Genomic DNA, 19634 nt, shown 5'->3' with positions numbered 1-19634 from the left:
AACCTCCTTCCTCATTACCTTAGCCAGCTTCATCCTGACCCACAACTTCTTCAGTTTTGAAGGCCAGACATACCAACAATTAAAGGGAACAGCCATGGGTACCAGGATGGCCCCTTCGTACGCCAACCTATTCATGGGTCGCTTAGAGGAAGCCTTCTTGGTTACCCAGGCCTGCCAACCCAAAGTTTGGTACAGATTTATTGATGACATCTTCATGATCTGGACTCACAGTGAAGAAGAACTCCAGAATTTCCTCTCCAACCTCAACTCCTTTGGTTCCATCAGATTCACCTGGTCCTACTCCAAATCCCATGCCACTTTCCTTGATGTTGACCTCCACCTGTCCAATGGCCAGCTTCACACGTCCGTCCACATCAAACCCACCAACAAGCAACAGTACCTCCATTACGACAGCTGCCACCCATTCCACATCAAACGGTCCCTTCCCTACAGCCTAGGTCTTCGTGGCAAACGAATCTGCTCCAGTCCGGAATCCCTGAAGCATTACACCAACAACCTGACAACAGCTTTCGCATCCCGCAACTACCCTCCCGACCTGGTAGAGAAACAAATAACCAGAGCCACTTCCTCATCCTCTCAAACCCAGAACCTCCCACAGAAGAACCACAAAAGTGCCCCACTTGTGACAGGATACTTTCCGGGACTGGATCAGATTCTGAATGTGGCCCTCCAGCAGGGATACGACTTCCTCAAATCCTGCCCTGAAATGAGATCCATCCTTCATGAAATCCTCCCCACTCCACCAAGAGTGTCTTTCCGCCGTCCACCTAACCTTCGTAACCTCTTAGTTCATCCCTATGAAATCACCAAACCACCTTCCCTACCCTCTGGCTCCTACCCTTGTAACCGCCCCCGGTGTAAAACCTGTCCCATGCACCCTCCCACCACCACCTACTCCAGTCCTGTAACCCGGAAGGTGTACATGATCAAAGGCAGAGCCACGTGTGAAAGCACCCACGTGATCTACCAACTGACCTGCCTACACTGTGACGCATTCTATGTGGGAATGACCAGCAACAAACTGTCCATTCGCATGAAAGTGTGACAGTCCCAAATCTCTATTATACACTTCAGAGACATGTATAGTACGGTAAGATATTACATCTCTTGCATTAAACATTTCCAAACCAGTAACATTTTTTACAGCCACAAAGCATTTGTTCATGATAAATAAAATGATACTTAAAGGAAGGCGGAAAGAGATTTGTCACTCGCACACAAGATAATAAACCCTTTGTGTTCACCTACCATGCAATGTGCTCCAGCAGTAGTAATAGACACAAGTTCCTGAATTGGCAAATCATATTCAGAAATGGGGGATTGTAAAAATCTTCTCCTCATCTAGTGTCTTTCTAGGTCAAAATTCTAAGTAAGTCATCTTTTACAGTGAAATCAGAAAATATCAATCTCTCAAAAATCATAACTTGAGGTGAATCTGCTACATCTACTGACTCATCTAACTGCAATGAGAACCACCTCCGGAAAGGCAACTCACTCACCCTTCACAACCTTTCCAGCAAACCTCAACCACCTCTCATTGCACACAAACCCAGTCTCTCCCATCTACTCAGTCTCCCACTTCCAGCTCCACTCCCTCCAAAACCTCAAAATTCCAATCAACACAATCTGGCACCACAACACCCTAATTCAATAGTTAACCTTTCCTCCAAACCTCTCTCCCAATCCGAAACCTCTGTCCTATCCAAAGGCCTCACCTTCAGCCCCACTCCCAGATTCAACCAAACAGCCCTCGTCAAAGATTTACTGTCCTACACTCGGACTCTCTGCTGGAAGTATCACTTTGCCACGAAGAAAAATGATCCTAATCCTACCCCTAATGATCCAACTCCCCAAGACACTATCCAAATTGAACCCTGCCTGGAACAGTTCCGTCCTCCGTCACAGCGGGACCCACCTCCTCTTCCTCAAAATCACCCTCTCCAAACCTTCCAGGAATTTCTGACTTCCAGCCTTGCCTCTCAATCCTTCTTAAAAAACCTTAATCCTACTCCCAACATCACCACTGCTGAAGCCCAGGCTATCCGTGATCTGAAGGCTGACCGGTCCATCGTCATTCTTCCGGCGGACAAGGGTTCCACGACCGTGGTACTTGATCGTCGGGAGTATGTGGCTGAGGGACTGCGTCAGCTTTCAGACAACACCACATACAAAGTTTGCCAAGGTAATCCCATTCCTGATGTCCAGGCGGAGCTTCAAGGAATCCTCAGAACCTTAGGCCCCCTACAAAACCTTTCACCTGACTCCATCAACCTCCTGACCCCACCGACACTCCGCACCCCTACCTTCTACCTTCTTCCTAAAATTCTCAAACCCAATCATCCCGGCCGCCCCATTGTAGCTGGTTACCAAGCCCCCACAGAACGTATCTCTGCCTACGTAGATCAACACCTTCAACCCATTACGTGCAGTCTCCCATCCTTCATCTAAGACACCAACCACTTTCTCGAACGCCTGGAATCCTTACCCAATCCGTTACCCCCAGAAACCATCCTTGTAACCATTGATGCCACTTCCTTATACACAAATATCCCACACGTCCAGGGCCTCGCTGCGATGGAGCACTTCCTTTCACGCCGATCACCTGCCACCCTACCTAAAACCTCCTTCCTCATTACCTTAGCCAGCTTCATCCTGACCCACAACTTCTTCAGTTTTGAAGGCCAGACATACCAACAATTAAAGGGAACAGCCATGGGTACCAGGATGGCCCCTTCGTACGCCAACCTATTCATGGGTCGCTTAGAGGAAGCCTTCTTGGTTACCCAGGCCTGCCAACCCAAAGTTTGGTACAGATTTATTGATGACATCTTCATGATCTGGACTCACAGTGAAGAAGAACTCCAGAATTTCCTCTCCAACCTCAACTCCTTTGGTTCCATCAGATTCACCTGGTCCTACTCCAAATCCCATGCCACTTTCCTTGATGTTGACCTCCACCTGTCCAATGGCCAGCTTCACACGTCCGTCCACATCAAACCCACCAACAAGCAACAGTACCTCCATTACGACAGCTGCCACCCATTCCACATCAAACGGTCCCTTCCCTACAGCCTAGGTCTTCGTGGCAAACGAATCTGCTCCAGTCCGGAATCCCTGAAGCATTACACCAACAACCTGACAACAGCTTTCGCATCCCGCAACTACCCTCCCGACCTGGTAGAGAAACAAATAACCAGAGCCACTTCCTCATCCTCTCAAACCCAGAACCTCCCACAGAAGAACCACAAAAGTGCCCCACTTGTGACAGGATACTTTCCGGGACTGGATCAGATTCTGAATGTGGCCCTCCAGCAGGGATACGACTTCCTCAAATCCTGCCCTGAAATGAGATCCATCCTTCATGAAATCCTCCCCACTCCACCAAGAGTGTCTTTCCGCCGTCCACCTAACCTTCGTAACCTCTTAGTTCATCCCTATGAAATCACCAAACCACCTTCCCTACCCTCTGGCTCCTACCCTTGTAACCGCCCCCGGTGTAAAACCTGTCCCATGCACCCTCCCACCACCACCTACTCCAGTCCTGTAACCCGGAAGGTGTACATGATCAAAGGCAGAGCCACGTGTGAAAGCACCCACGTGATCTACCAACTGACCTGCCTACACTGTGACGCATTCTATGTGGGAATGACCAGCAACAAACTGTCCATTCGCATGAATGGACACAGGCAGACAGTGTTTGTTGGTAATGAGGATCACCCTGTGGCTAAACATGCCTTGGTGCACGGCCAGCACATCTTGGCACAGTGTTACACCGTCCGGGTTATCTGGATACTTCCCACTAACACCAACCTGTCAGAACTCCGGAGATGGGAACTTGCTCTTCAATATATCCTCTCTTCCCGTTATCCACCAGGCCTCAATATCCGCTAATTTCAAGTTGCCGCCACTCACACCTCACCCATCATTCAACAACATCTTTGCCTCTGCACTTCTGCCTCGACTGACATCTCTGCCCAAACTCTGTCTTTAAATGTGTCTGCTTGTGTCTGTATATGTGTGTGTGTGTGTGTGTGTGTGTGTGTGTGTGTGTGTGTGTGTGTGTGTGTGTGTGTATACCAGTCCTTTTTTCCCCCCTAAGGTAAGTCTTTCCGCTCCCGGGATTGGAATGACTCCTTACCCTCTCCCTTAAAACCCACATCCTTCCGTCTTTCCCTCTCCTTCCCCTCTTTCCTGATGAGGCAACAGTTTGTTGCGAAAGCTTGAATTTTGTGTGTGTGTTTGTGTGTCTATCGACCTGCCAGCGCTTTCGTTCGGTAAGTTACATCATCTTTTGTATATATATATATATATATATATATATATATATATATATATATATATATATATATATAAAGATGATGTGACTTACCAAATGAAAGTCCTGGCAGGTCGACAGACACACAAACACACACACAAAATTCAAGCTTTCGCAACAAACTGTTGCCTCATCAGGAAAGAGGGGAAGGAGAGGGAAAGACGGAAGGATGTGGGTTTTAAGGGAGAGGGTAAGGAGTCATTCCAATCCCGGGAGCGGAAAGACTTACCTTAGGGGGAAAAAAGGACAGGTATACACACACACACACACACACACACACACACATATCCATCCACACATATACATATCCACAGACACAAGCAGACATGTCTGCTTGTGTCTGTATATATGTGGATGGATGTGTGTGTGTGCGCGAGTGTATACCTGTCCTTTTTTCCCCCTAAGGTAAGTCTTTCCGCTCCCGGGATTGGAATGACTCCTTACCCTCTCCCTTAAAACCCACATCCTTCCGTCTTTCCCTCTCCTTCCCCTCTTTCCTGATGAGGCAACAGTTTGTTGCGAAAGCTTGAATTTTGTGTGTGTGTGTGTGTGTCTATCGACCTGCCAGCGCTTTCGTTCGGTAAGTCACATCATCTTTGTTTTTAGATATATTTTTCCCACATGGAATGTTTCCATATATATATATATATATATATATATATATATATATATATGAGAGAGAGAGAGAGAGAGAGAGAGAGAGAGAGAGAGAGAGAGCCTGTAAATAGTCTTTCATCAAACATAGCATCGTTTCATGTACCAGAAATACTGATGACGTGCAAAACCATTTGATGATAGCACTGTTATAAAGGAGTGCTTTCTGGCAGCTAGTGAGTCCTTATTTTCCATGTTTAGGGAAACATTCCACGCGGGAAAAATATATTTAAAAACAAAGATGATGTGACTTACCATACGAAAGCACTGGCAGGTCGATAGAAACACAAACAAACCCATTCATACACACAAAATTCTAGCTTTCGCAACCAATGGTCGCTTCGTCAGGAAAGAGGGAAGGAGAGGGAAAGATGATATAAAAGACTGTTGTAATAGTAATTTACTTTTAAGATTAGAAAGTTTCTTCCTCCTCAACTCACTACCAACAGTTTCTTCCAATTCAAAGTCTTCGTAACTGTTCTAAAACAGTATTCAATATTTCCCTTTTCAGATATGGCTAAAGTAGCATTACACATCAAAAATATACACCTATCTTTAAGCATTAAACACAAAACTGTTCTTCCCACTCACCATGGAACCAGTATGTTTTCCTGTGTTTAGCTGCACTCATTTTTCAGTTTTCACAAACATGTTACTAAGTGAGAATTATAACTTGGCATGTTGACTGTCTAGTTCTGATTGGTAGCACATGGCAGCAGTCAGGAGACGACACGCCCTAGTGGTCTGGAGATGTTCTACGTCAACTGTACAGATACTATTTGCACTGTCATTGAGCTGTGCTATCGCTGTGTTGTGTACTGTTGTGTTGTACTGATCGGTATTGTTCCAAAAATGAGTGATGAGATAGTTATTGGACATATCAATACAAACATCAACCTCATTTTAAGTAACACAAAGTATTTAACAGAGAACTACCTCCATCACGCACATTATTGTCTCATGGAAGCTCTAAAACATTGGCTTCTGTTCCCTAATAGAGGCAGAGCTGTTTATTTTTGAACACCAGACCTCCAAAAAATCAGGGGACTGATTTGGAAATCAAGATGGCCCCAACCTACACTAACCTTTTCACCAGTCACATGGAAGAGGCGTTCATCAATGCACAACCTGGCTCCCTGCACTGGTACAGATTTATTAATGACTTTTCATGGTTGGGATTTATAATGAAAAAGAAATTGTCCCCTACTTAAAATAACTAAACTCTCTTCCGCACTCTAGAAGACCTGGTCCTTTTCCAAATCTGAAGACACCTTCCTTGATACGGACTGTAGCGGGACTTTGAATTTCGCCGCGCTACGCTCGTTCCCTCGGATAAAAAATATCCCGTCGCAGCGGTATGAGCGCTCGACGGCAGAGAAAATACCAAAATTGTAACCTTTTTTGTTTTCTATCCGTTTTCAATTGTCTCTTGATAGCCGAAGCTTAAGGCAGACGTGATCTGGAAGACGTAAAAACAAAATACTTATTAGCTAGTCTTTATCTGATTTTAATGTGTAGACATATTGTGAAAGTTGTTAAGGAATTCGGAGGATGGAAGTAGCAAAGTAAATTAAATTGCATACAGTATCAAGATGATTTTAATTGGTATAAATTAGTGATTCCTGGACGATTTCAAGATTTCGGAGCAGACTTTTCACGCAGAATTGAAGGAGATTTTTGAAGACCTGGACGCCGCACGAAAGAAGACAAGTTAACCTGGTAAAGGATGAACTCTTATCTACGTCATTTCCCCCTGTCAGTTACATTTTGTTATTCTCTGTTCTTTTTCAATACCTTTTGTAGTGGAAATTGGTTTAACTTTTTCTCAAAAACGCCACAAGGACCACCCCAACAATAGCTTTTCTGTAATACGAAGTCCGATTTGCTTTTCATTCTTTCCCTTTTTTCACGGTCATTTACGATTTTAAAATCCCCTTTTTATTCACGATTTCTTCCCACATTTTCAACCTTTTTCTTTTCTTCTCTCTTATTTTTCTTTTTTTTTTATGAACCACTACAGGACATCCAAATCATTGATGCTCACATTCAAAATTTAGTCCACATAAAACCAAATAATAGATAATACCTCCACACCAGATAGCTGTCTCCACTTCCACATAAAACACTCCTCCATTTACAGCCTGAACATTCGAGGTAAGTTTATTTGTTTAATCGCCGAATCTCCAGATGCCTACACCAACAATTTCTCCCAGGTTTTGCTCTCTCATAACCACCTCAGATATCCTGTCCTTTTCCAGAAACATATACCCCCAGCAATCCCTTGCTCTCACCCTCTGGTACAGGGCAGTTCCCACATCCAAAATAGAAGCACCCCATCAACACTCAGAACCACTCACACCTCAAATGCTTCAATTCAGGAGGGGAGAGGGAGGGGGTGAGGCAGGGAGAGGGATGGGATGGGGGGGGGGGAGAGAGAGAGAGAGAGAGAGAGAGAGAGAGAGAGAGAGAGAGAGAGAGAGAGAGAGGAGAGAGAGGAGGGGCAGAAGGAAGAGGGGGAGGACGACGACGGGGCACAGGAGGAGGAGGAGGAGGAGGAGGAGGAGGAGGAGGAGGAGGAGGACGACGACGAAGACAGGGCGGAGGAGGAAGCTGAAGACGAAGACAGGGCGGAGGAGGAAGCTGAAGAGGCTTGAGGAGGAAGTGGAAGAAGAGGAGGTAAAAGAAGAGAGGGAGGGGGAGAAGGAAGAGGTAGGAGGAGGAGGAGGAGGAGAAGGAGGAGGAGGAGGAGGAGGACAGAGGGAGAAATTCTGTGCAATGTGTGTGCCGTACACGTACAGAGTCACCAGTTAAAGTGTAGTGATTTTAATTAATATTAGTTACGCATTTTGTTTCCTATAACAGATATCAACACACCTGAAACTGCTTGATATTTTCAGTGTAATTTTCAGAAACTGTTTTCCAGTTTCATTCCCTACTAATAATCCAAGAAAATCCATTACACTTTCCATCATTGTCTTTAATAGTGACAGATATTACAGATTCTTCCAGATGCCAATAGTTTATTGACATCCAAAGAGATTTGTTTTGTAGTTTCTTCCTGAAACTTCTAAGAAATCTTCAGATATTATCACTGCGAAACAGTTATCAATCATTGTCCAAAGTATCAATATGTTCCTCATGATGAATTAGCTATACACAAGCACCTCTATTCACCAACAAACGACAGTCAAATAATGTCTGGAAAGGAAACAGAATAGCTTTCATCATTTGCTGCAAATGACGTGGTGCGTCTTTGTATCTGAAAAGACCACTTAGTAATGATAGCAGAGATGTCTGCTATGTGCAGCAACCGCCACATTACTTGGCCAATATGAGGCACCAATAGAAAGTAGTAAGTATCACTAGTGGCTATGCAAGACGAATTGTGTTGGAAATACAAGGCCTTTCACACATGACACAAACATTGGTCCAGACTTGTGTAGGAATCAATAGTAGGATGGTAAGCTTTAATCATCACATACACCCCAATCCATTCCCTAGACACTGGCAGGTGGTATATTGGTCTCAGAATTAACTAAATGGATTAGAAGTAGCCTTGGAAAGCTACAACTGATCATCCTTGCATCATTTAGCTGAATTAAATTAATATTCATACAAAGTGACATGGTCATGAATAGACTAGTGAGCCAGAGAGTGTAGAATAAATTTCTCTTAATTTTTGTGTATTGTCACTAGATTGTTAGGCCCTTAGACACCAATTTCGCTCAGCTATGACCATCTTCAGATCTCCAGTAAAATACGAGAAGATACTAAATGCAACTGGTGGATTGTCTCCTCCTTAAAACAATAAAATAGGCCTCAATAAAAATTACTACTGACATACATGCGGAAAACATGCTTGAAACATGACAAGATGTACCAGTTTTAAAACATCTCCTAATGTACGTTAGGCATATTACTCTCGTGTTGACTGGCCCCTCTCAGTTTTATAACACATTTCATTAACTAGGTATTCTTATTAATTGACTGGTACAGTGTTTTATCATTCTTTTCCTGCAACAGCATGTCGCAATGTACGAGACGTCCTGTAGCAGTTGGTTGGTTTGGAGATTGAAAGGACTAAATTGCAAGGTTATCAGTCCCTTTGGCCTTAGTCTCACAGCTCTACGATTAAAACCATACACCAAAAGAATCTCATCGCCCGAAATCCAGAGAAAGAACACAATGCATAAAACTGTATATGGAACCAAACAAGTGCAAAACGAAAGTACCAAGCCAAAAGTGAAAACATTAACCAAAAGGAAAAAAAGTGGTAGCAGATTTTAAAACAATAGAGAAGATGGCTTGGGTAGCTGATCACGATACTAAGAAACCTCTACCGTTAAGTACCTCTGACAATTTCTTGCCTATGCGGTATTCTGGCAGTAACTCCAACAAAGGGCACTGACTGCTTGCTACAGAGTCATTTCATTCATTTGGCTTTTTCCTCTACTTATTTTTTTCCATTTTTATATTGTTCTGTTAGTTCTGCAAATTTGTCCTTACGTTTGTTGTCATATTTTTATCTAAATCTCCTCAAGAGAAGCTCAGAATTATGTATCTGTCTTATCACTATTGCCTTTTAACAATCTAAATCCATTCTTGAGTCATTTATTTATTGCATTTTATCACTGTAATGACAAACACTTGGTAAGACCAACACACACTACAACTACTGTATTCTTCTTTTATTATGAGGTTCATTCAAATAAAACCTGGTCAGTGTGTGTAGCTTTGCCTTACACATAAGGTGGCACCACATAACTGCGGGTATGGTGGCGACAGCTATTGGTAGAGAGACTGACACGTGCACACAGTTTGATGTTGCGCAGCGCCAGTGCGGTTTCATGCCAAAGAGAACGTGGTCTCACAAGTTATTGCCACTACCAAACATGCAGACGAGTAAGCAGGAATAACAAGAAGTGATTCTATTTTTGACAGCGGAGAGAGTTGAAGGGAGTACAGTCTGAGTCGATCAAGTGTTGTGTAATGGCACAAATTATTCCTTGAGGGGTGTGAGTCACTGGAATATGATGCTCGTCCTGGACAGGCTCAACATGTCTTCACACCGGAAATGGTTTGCAGAAGTGAATGTTTTAGTCTTGGACAACCGCAGAATCACCATAGATGAGATCCGTCGGTTACTGGGTATTAGCGAGGGCACCACCCACACCATAATGCATCAACAACACTTTAACTTTCAAAAAATCTGTGCGCAGTGGGTTCCCCACCAACTGACCGCCAAACAACACAATACTTAAACGGTGCTGTCTTTTAGTCATCTGCAGTGTTATCATGAGGAGGAATATGACTTTTTGTTGCGTACTGTCAGAGGTGACAAAACAGTGCCACCATTTTGAACTGGAAAGCAAGCATCAGAACAATCACTGGAAACATGCAACTTCACCACCTCTAAAGAAATCAAAGGCCATGCACACCAGTTCTGGTAAGGTCATGATGTCCTTTTTTTATCACAAGGACCCTCTGCTTGTCGAGTTCCTGGAATGGGGAACCACCATCAACGCCCAGCGTTATCAAGCTGCTTTACAGAACCTTAGACGAGCCATCACGCTGGGGCATGTTGCTCAATGGCAGTATCCTCCTGCATGATAATGCCCACCCACAGACAGCCAATGCAGTGAACACGACATAGCAGCAGTTTCGATGGGAAATGCTGGAACATCCACCATACAGTCCCGACCTTTCACCATGTGACTTTCACGTGTTTGGACCTCTAAAAGAAGCTATTAACAGACATCGATTCACAATGGACGACGAAGTCTGTGACTGGGTTCAGGTCTGGATCTGACAGCAACCTACTAGCTTCTTCAAGGATGGAATCGACCAGCTAGTGTCGCAATGGGGTAAATGTGCCAACAGTTTCGACAACTATTTTCGAGTATGTTAATTGTGCATAACTACATTTTTCAGTTAATAAAATCGTCACCATTACTTTACACTAGCGACCAGGTTTCATTTGAATGCCCCTTATACATTTGCCCAATTATATAATTGAGGAGTATTTGTAGGCTTAAAATAGCGACATTTAGTGACCCTATGGCACAAACATATAGTGGTTATTGTAGAGCATTTTGTTATGAACAATAGCACTGTTGACAAGATGACTCCGCCAACACTGTGGCCTAGTATACACAATATTTTAAGTGTGTGACAATGCTATGCCGATTTGTGTGTATCTTTTAATGATACCACTATGGCTTCATTATATTATGACATGTTTTAAAAGAGGTATGTCTCTAAGCAGTTGTTTTCCACATGCATGTCAGTAACGTTTTTCACTATGGCCTATTTTATTGTTTTAAGATTTAGAGGTCCACTAGTTGTATTTGGTTTCTATCATGTTTTACTGTCATCTGAAGAAGGCCTTCGCTGACCAAAACTGGTAGACTAGGGACCTAACAGTTTTGTGATCAGACGGAAATAAAAGAATTTTAAATTTAAATTTTAGAGCCGCCACAAGTTGCATGTAACTTTTTCTTTATTTCACATGTTTCACTTGACCAATGCGAGCACATTCAGATATTACATAGCTGAGGCCACACATTAAAAATATGGGGCTGTATATAGCATTGCTCTCATACATTTATGGCTGTGACGCTACTCACAGCCTGAAATTTGTAACATGTGGCCCTCAGCTGTATGAAATTTCTGAAGATGTTTGTGTTGGTCAAATGAAACCTGTAAAATAAAGAGAAAGTTACATGGGACTTGTGGTGGCTCTCTTACTTTAATTTATAACAGTTTCCCTACAGGAAAATGCTTGTACTTGCTAAATTTAGCAACTATTGTGTCAGTCACACTTGTTGACAGAGCTATACACAAACTCCAACTGAAACCTTTAAAGTAACATTAGTGTATCATCTAATTCAGATACTGTTGCTCAACATCAGTAATTTCCCAGCTCTGTAGTCTGTGCAAGATGTAGAGTTTGATCTGAAATGCTCTTCTCGATCACGCACAACTGCATTTATGAACTCGCAGAACAATCAACACTGGAGTTCTGGGAAGTGTCATCAGTGCCTATGCATGACATGGAAACAGGTGTGTGATGTGCAATTAGTGCAACATGAATTACTGGGCCAACTTTCTCAACCAATCTGAGATCTGACATATGAAAACAATACACTGCAACCTTTTCTCAGAGAAATAACAACTAAAGTACCTACAATTATTTTATGTGGTATAACATCAAGAGCACCAGCTCCAGCACATCTACAACAGCAATATGAGGCTTTCTTTCACATTGGATTTTGTCAGTTGATACACAACTGGTACATTGTAAGTCTTTGAACAGTGTTAGTTATGCTAAAATTAATACACTGTCAGCCACTCTCAGATGAATAGACCACAACATATGTACCGGTAGCAACTGGAGCCTTTTACCTGGTATCAGTTCCCATGTAACAGCACTTACTTTGTGCATCAAAGAGTTTGTATTACAAATAACACTTTTCATGTTTATCAGGGTGTTCTGTGTTGCCTGATGAACAGAAATATGAAGAAGATGTTTAAACTTTTAAGACAGTAGGTGGTAAAATACTTTCAACAATGTGCTGGTTCCAGTCACAAACTTAAGCACAATGTGATGCACAATAATGGAAAATTTTATCTATGAAGATGCAAAAATTTTTTTTTTTTTATCACTGAAGTCCATAGCTCTGAAGTGCAATCAGTCAGAAGACTGAGCCACTAATGGGAACCTTAGCAACCTAACACTGCTGGGTGTAGCACTGTATTATCCATTATGCAATGAAAGTAATGTAGCATCGGCACTATCACAGGATTGAACACTTTATTCATTGTTCCACACCTACGAAAATCCTTTCATTTTTTTGAGTCTATGGAACAAAAACTGAATCTAATCTAATCTCTGCTCCTCAGCAGTCTGCGTTCCTCAGACATTTTGCAGCAACACCCCTCCCCCCACCCCCACCCCCCCCACCCCCCACCCCCGACACTAATATCCTACTGACCATGAAAGTTTACAAATTTACAGCACTGAAATAGTAGAAAGTAAAACAAATATTTTTGATTTAATGAGGATACATTCAATTTGGTAAATTAATAAGCATTACCAATCAGGTATCTCACCTCAAATTTCGCTGACAGCACTTTCAATGTTCCAATCTCCAGCCCCCCAGTTGGACGACATTTCCTCCAACATGTCCGTCCTTCAGTTTCACGTGATTCAGAAATATCAGCATTAATCGATAGAGGCTCCTTTAAAAAAAAAAAAATGTTACACACTTGTCCTGTGTATAGACTGCAAATTTAATGCAGCGTATCACACAAAATGCATACAAATTAAAACTGTCATTTAAGTTTCTGTACACTCACTACATGTCATCTGCCAAGATATAAATTTTTATACTGACAATATTAAGTCTCGTACCTCTTAAATTTTAATACATTTATCAGGATGCACATTACAGCTCTCTATGCAGTTTTAGTGTTAGTGTTTCTTATGGCAAGTACATGGTGCAAAAATAATCTCTAAATGACAGCTGATCTTTTTCTCAAAAAATAATAAGTTACAAATTTTATTCTTGTAACATGTGGTTGTTATTACTCTTTTAATCATTCTAAAATGTAACTTCTTCTGATATAAAAATTATTATCTTCAATATTCTATTGTGGACTAGGTTCCAACATACTTCAAACACACAAACGCAACTCCCAATGAGCTACACATACACTAAAGTTAAAGGAAGGAAATAGCTATGAAAATAATAATAATAATAATAATAATAATAATAAGCCCGTGTGGTGTTGATAGTCTCCCATCGGGCGCCTCCCCAGGTGGCGGATAGGAGAATGCTCTCCAGATATGGAGGGTACCGGGGAAATAAAATACCCGGGGTGAACCAAAACTATCAACCGAAATCCACTAACGTCTGCCTGGTATCCAGCGGTTAGGGGTCAGCGTCTGTTCGCCTAGATGGTGCGGCTGCAGCAAACTTCTTGATCTCAACAATCAAGTGGTATTCCTCGTGATCTTTCCTCGGAAGGACCACCATCAAGTTAGTTTTCAACTTGAAAACCAAACATTATGATAACACAAGGAATGAATCCATTACCCCGGGCACCAGTCGCAAGGCTGGCTTTACCTGGTCATCGGATTCCGGGGGACCAGGAGCATCACGTTATGCCTAAGGTTGAGAACCAGACGACGTCCAAATTATTACACACAAAACAAAGACACTTCATCGGTACACTTAATACTAATACTGTTTTCAAACTGGGCAAGATCAAACAACTTACAGACGTGCTGCAAAAATTCTAGATCAAAATCCTTGCAATCCAGGAAACACAATTTACGGACGAAAACCATTTTGATACAGACAACTACAGGATCTACAAAGGAAAACCAGCAGTTAAAACTAATGAGAAAGGACTCAAACAGTTTGGCACAGCATTTGCAGTCCACAAATCTATCAGTGACTCTGTCATTGACTTCCAGTCTGCCTCAGAATGTATATCAACGCTCTCCGTCAAATCGGCCAACAAAGCATATACCTTGATCAACGCACACGCACCCACAAATAACTATAACAAGAAGAACCGACAGAAAGTGGATGACTTCTGGAATGACCTTGAAGAGATGACAAACAAAATTGCCAAACACCATGTAATAATCTTGTTAGGTGACTTTAACGCACAATTAGGTAAAGAGAAAAAATACAGGAAAATCACCGGAATCCATACAGCTCACAAGAGAACTAACAAGAATGCGGAAAGATTGATAAGCTTTTGCGAAAATTTTGGCCTCGTAATTATGTCAACACAATTCGAAAAACCCAACAAGAAACTGTATACTTCGAAGTCGCCCAACACAATGTTGGGTGAATTCCAGATAGACCATGTGGCCATCTCCAAGAGTAACACAGCAGAAATTCTGAATGTGAAAACGAGAAGACGATTTTTTGACTCAGACCACATCTTCTACAGATAAAGACCAGATTACAACACAATAGAAAAAAGCCAAAACTAAACAAAGTGCTGAGACCAGACCCCGAATACATAAACTCAACAAGGAAAACATCTTACAGGAAATTAGTCAGACTAACACCACAAACTGGACAGAACTTGTGGACGTCCTCAAATCCACAATGAAATTGGGTCAACCCCCGAGAAGGAGAAAACACAGGTGGTGGAATATAATATGTGACCAAGCAATAGAAGAAAGGGCCAATGCCTGGAAAAACTTCAATAGTCACGAAACATCAGAAAAATGGCAACAATTTCTAGTAATCCGAAAACAAACATCGAAAACTATTCGGAGGGAAAAAAGAAATTATGACAAACGGCGACTAGATGAGATAGAACAAGACTTTAAGAAGAACAACACCAGGAATTTTTATAAGACGTTTAAAGAACATATTGCAGGATACCAGCCACCCAATCTTTGCTTCAAGAAACTGGATGGTTCACTAGAAACTAACACGAAGAATAACTGCCAAATCCTTGCAGATTATTTCAACAAACTTCTCAACTGCGAAAGACCTACAGAGGACATTCATTACGAGACGTCTACACCAAATCCTGACGCTAAACCACCAACCATCAACAAAATAGTAGAAATCATCAAGACACTGAAAAACAATAGAGCCCCAGGAGAAGATGGAATTATTGCAGAACTATGGAAACTAAATGATGAAAGATTAACAGGAAAAATTCACAAAATCATATTAAACATTTGGGAAACAGAACAGATCTCATCTGAATGGAAATGCGCACTCATCCATCCAATCCACTCCACAAAAAAGGGGACAAAACTGAACCAAATAATTACAGGGGTATCTCACTCGTACCGGTCACATATAAAATCCTATCAAAAGTTCTCATGAATAGATTAGAAGAACAAGCTGACCCACAAATAGGAGAATACCAGGCTGGTTTTCGCAAGGGACGATCATGCATAGAGCAGATCTGGAATCTGAAAATGATTCTCCAGATGAGAAACACCCGAAACACAGTGGTTACTTTTGTAGATTTTAAAAAGGCCTACGACTCAATAGACAGAGTAGTGCTCTGCAAGACGCTGGAAGAATTCAGCATTGACAGAAAGACAAGAGAAATCATTCAGGAAACATTAACTGACACAGTCTCCAAGGTTAAATTTATGGGGGATATCTCGGAACCATTTGTAATCCGAACTGGAGTGCGACAGGGTGATGGACTTTCACCATTACTCTTTAATATCATTCTTGAAAAAATCATCAGGACATGGAAAAAAGAAGTCAAAGGAATCCAAATTGGCATTAGAAAAGATAATAGATTCAATGTGAAGTGTTTAGCTTTTGCAGATGACCTTGCAATCCTCACAAATAATAGAAAAGAAGCCACTAACGCCATAGAGAAGTTACACGAAATTGCACAAAGAACTGGCCTGCAAATCTCATACGAGAAAACCCAGTACATAGAAAGAGTGCCACAAGACAAATTGCCTATTGTGACAACCCATGGAAAAATCGTACAAGTACCACATTTTAAGTAGCTGGGAGAAATCGTCCAGCCATCAGGGATCAACCTGAAGGCCAATGAGGAAAGAATAAAAAAACTACAGAAAGCATATAAACTCACGTGGAACTATTATAACAAAAAGTCCATATCCATTAACGCAAAATTGAGGCACTACAACATTGTCATACTTCCGGAGGCACTGTATGCATCTGAAACAACACAAATAGGTGGGCAAACTAAAATCAAAGAAATAGAGAAACAAGAAAGGAAAATTCTCAGGAAAATTTTTGGCCCGATACAAGAGCAAGGAATCTGGAAGAAGAGACCAACATCAGAATTATATAAATACACAGACAAGATTACAGATACAATAAGGAAAAGAAGAATGCAGTTCTGTGGACATATCCACAGGATGAATGAAAATAGAATTTCAAAGCGAATTCTTAAAGTCATCAACTCAGGCAGGGGAAAAACAAAATGGATAAAAGAAGTTGAAGAGGACCTCAGACAAGCACACATAACAGTAAACGATGCAGAAAATAGAACTGAATTCAGGAACATCATCAAAAAACATAAATTTGACACCACAACACAGAAGAGACCAGGATGCAAATGTACAGCAGAGCGAAAGAAACAACACAGTGAACACATGAAGAAAATTTGGGCTCAGAAAAAACATAAACAAACAATCATCATAAAGGAATTCAAGTTCAAACACTCTCTTAAATGGAAATAATCGAAAATAATAATAATAATAACAATAATAATAATAAGATATATATCTAAAAACAAAGATGATGTGACTTACCAAATGAAAGTGCTGGCAGGTCGACAGACACAGAAACAAACACAAACATACACACAAAGTTCAAGCTTTCGCAACAAACTGTTGCCTCATCAGGAAAGAGGGAAGGAGAGGGAAAGACGAAAGGATGTGGGTTTTAAGGGAGAGGGTAAGGAGTCATTCCAATCCCGGGAGCGGAAGGACTTACCTTAGGGGGAAAAAAGGACGGGTATACACTCGCGCACACACACACATATCCATCCACACATATACAGACACAAGCAGACATGGTAAAAAGGGGAAGGTGAATACAAAGTTAGACTACTGGTAAAAACAGAAAGAGAAAATAAAACGACAGGAAAGATTTCGAAATGCAACAGCGACAATAACAAACTGCTCACAGAAAAGAAATGTTTCAAAGAATTACACACTGTGATTGTTGAATAACTAGCACTCTGAATACAAAACCAAGGATGATGCCACTGATTTAAGCTCCGAGAAGGATCTTTGATAAATCTGTCATAGTTACTGGAAGTGCAAGTAATAGATTTGTCTCCAAGACACCCAATTACAGACCTAACAAGGGAACTACCCAATCTGATAAGTCAAAACCTGCCCTGAGGTTTTTTATGTAGGAAGAAAACACCCAAAGAAACAACGTCAAAATTTTAGCTGTAACAGCACACTGCAAGTTTTAAGTACTGAAAATTTCCAAATTTTTAGTGCACCATGTGGCTAGAGAAATGTACACACTTGCTGTAGCTGTAGTGGACTGCATGCACAACATGGCACTTGTATATCCTTGATTGATGACATATCATAAAGAGTTAACATGGCGCAATGCCATCTTAATTCGTAAAGTGAATTTCAGTCATCACTGATAGTTTTTCCAAGAATTTTTCACAGTTCCTATTCACTCAATTCTGTGACTTCTTTAATATCCATAATAATTAACAGTTGTGTCTGCAATATTTTTAAATGTTAACAATGGAGATAAATCCCAATAATAGCAGTCTGTGCAGTTTCCATAGTTTCACAGTAATGTGGAATCAAATTACGGTATTCAACCTTGCAAAGATGAATTATGAGGAACATGGTATGCAATAGAAATCACCTACTTCTCCTACACATATTATTAATTTCTTGGAATGCATTAAAATGATGTCGACATTTTGTTAGATACTGTGGAAACATTACAAGAAACAGAAAATATGTATGTGTAACCTTACTTGGGCTTTTGTCACAGCTAAAGCTGAAAGAGTATGCGTAGAAGAGGCAAATAAACAAGTCTTCTCCATTACAATTTTATCAAAAACACGTCCATTAAAAAATGGTTGCTCGCAAACTGATAACAGACTAACAACTATTATTTAGAAATGTTGGCATTATGTAAGTTTGACTGCAAATTTAAATGTATATTAAAAGTGACACGTTGTTATTGTATATATGTTAATAAATTAAATCCATCATAAAATGAGTTAAAGCTAAAGTGAGATGGATGAAACTGTGCTACAGATTAATCTGACTGGCTGATCACTTATTAAGGAGAAATGGGTAAGCCCCTGTCTCTGTTACACATTAAAATCACCGCCCCGCCCCCCCCCCTCCCTAATCCATTAACTTATGGAGGAGGTTCAACTCACCACAAATACTTTTTTAAGCTTCTGTAACACATATGTTGTCAGATAAAATTGAGGAAAAATCTGAGAACTGCAGTTCTGTTAGAAAAGTGACTGGTCGGAGGTTAGGCGATTAATTAGTTACATTCACCAAAAATTTGATCAAATTATGAAAGTACATAGCAATGGTAAAAGTGAGACACTTAAAGCAACATTGATGTTACAGCTGAGAAATGATTTAAGGACAAGTAAAAGTAGATGGGTCAGGTCAGCATGTAGATCAGAGAAGACGAGGGGTCCCCAGGGCTCACCTATAGTGAAAGAACCCCCCCCTCCACCCTGCATCCCGTCCTCTGCTAACCAAATTAAGGGCAAAACCATTTACGAGGTAAAGAGTCCCAACCAGCTGAGAGATCTGTGAGAGTAAAAGTGAGAATGCTAAGAATCTAATTGTCATCATAAAGAAGTTGAGATAAATCATCAGGTCAGTAGGTGAGCAGTACTGGTTGAGCTTCTGTTGTGTACATAGTTCCGCGTAGTCAGTGCGTACACAACTTTCCCACTAGAGTGTGCCCTGCTAAGCACAACAGCGCAGGCGCAGCGCTCGTCCGTCTCCGTACTACGAGATGGCGCTGCCATAGAGACGGACCTAGAGAGCCTGTATACAGAGAGAGTGGCCATAGGTGAAGTTGCCCGTGATTGGTTGATTAGCTTTGGCAGAAAAATGGCGCTAAGCGTCTCTCGCGCTTCCTATGTT

At 41.4% G+C, this 19634-nt stretch overlaps 1 protein-coding gene across 1 annotated transcript in view; it reads right to left on the bottom strand.

The window, feature by feature from the left end:
* Nucleotides 1–19634, bottom strand: part of LOC126236453 (H(+)/Cl(-) exchange transporter 7) — a 255269-nt gene that overhangs the window by 182285 nt on the left and 53350 nt on the right. Inside the window, exon 2 of the mRNA XM_049945772.1 lies at nucleotides 13103–13231. Coding sequence (XP_049801729.1) covers nucleotides 13103–13231 — 129 coding nt within the window. The remainder of the gene's footprint in view (nucleotides 1–13102; nucleotides 13232–19634) is intronic.

This window comes from Schistocerca nitens, chromosome 2 (assembly GCF_023898315.1).
Source record: "Schistocerca nitens isolate TAMUIC-IGC-003100 chromosome 2, iqSchNite1.1, whole genome shotgun sequence".
Classification (NCBI taxonomy): Eukaryota; Metazoa; Arthropoda; class Insecta; order Orthoptera; family Acrididae; genus Schistocerca; species Schistocerca nitens.
Note: the sequence above shows the minus strand (reverse complement) of the source record. Positions and strands in the feature narration are given on the sequence as shown.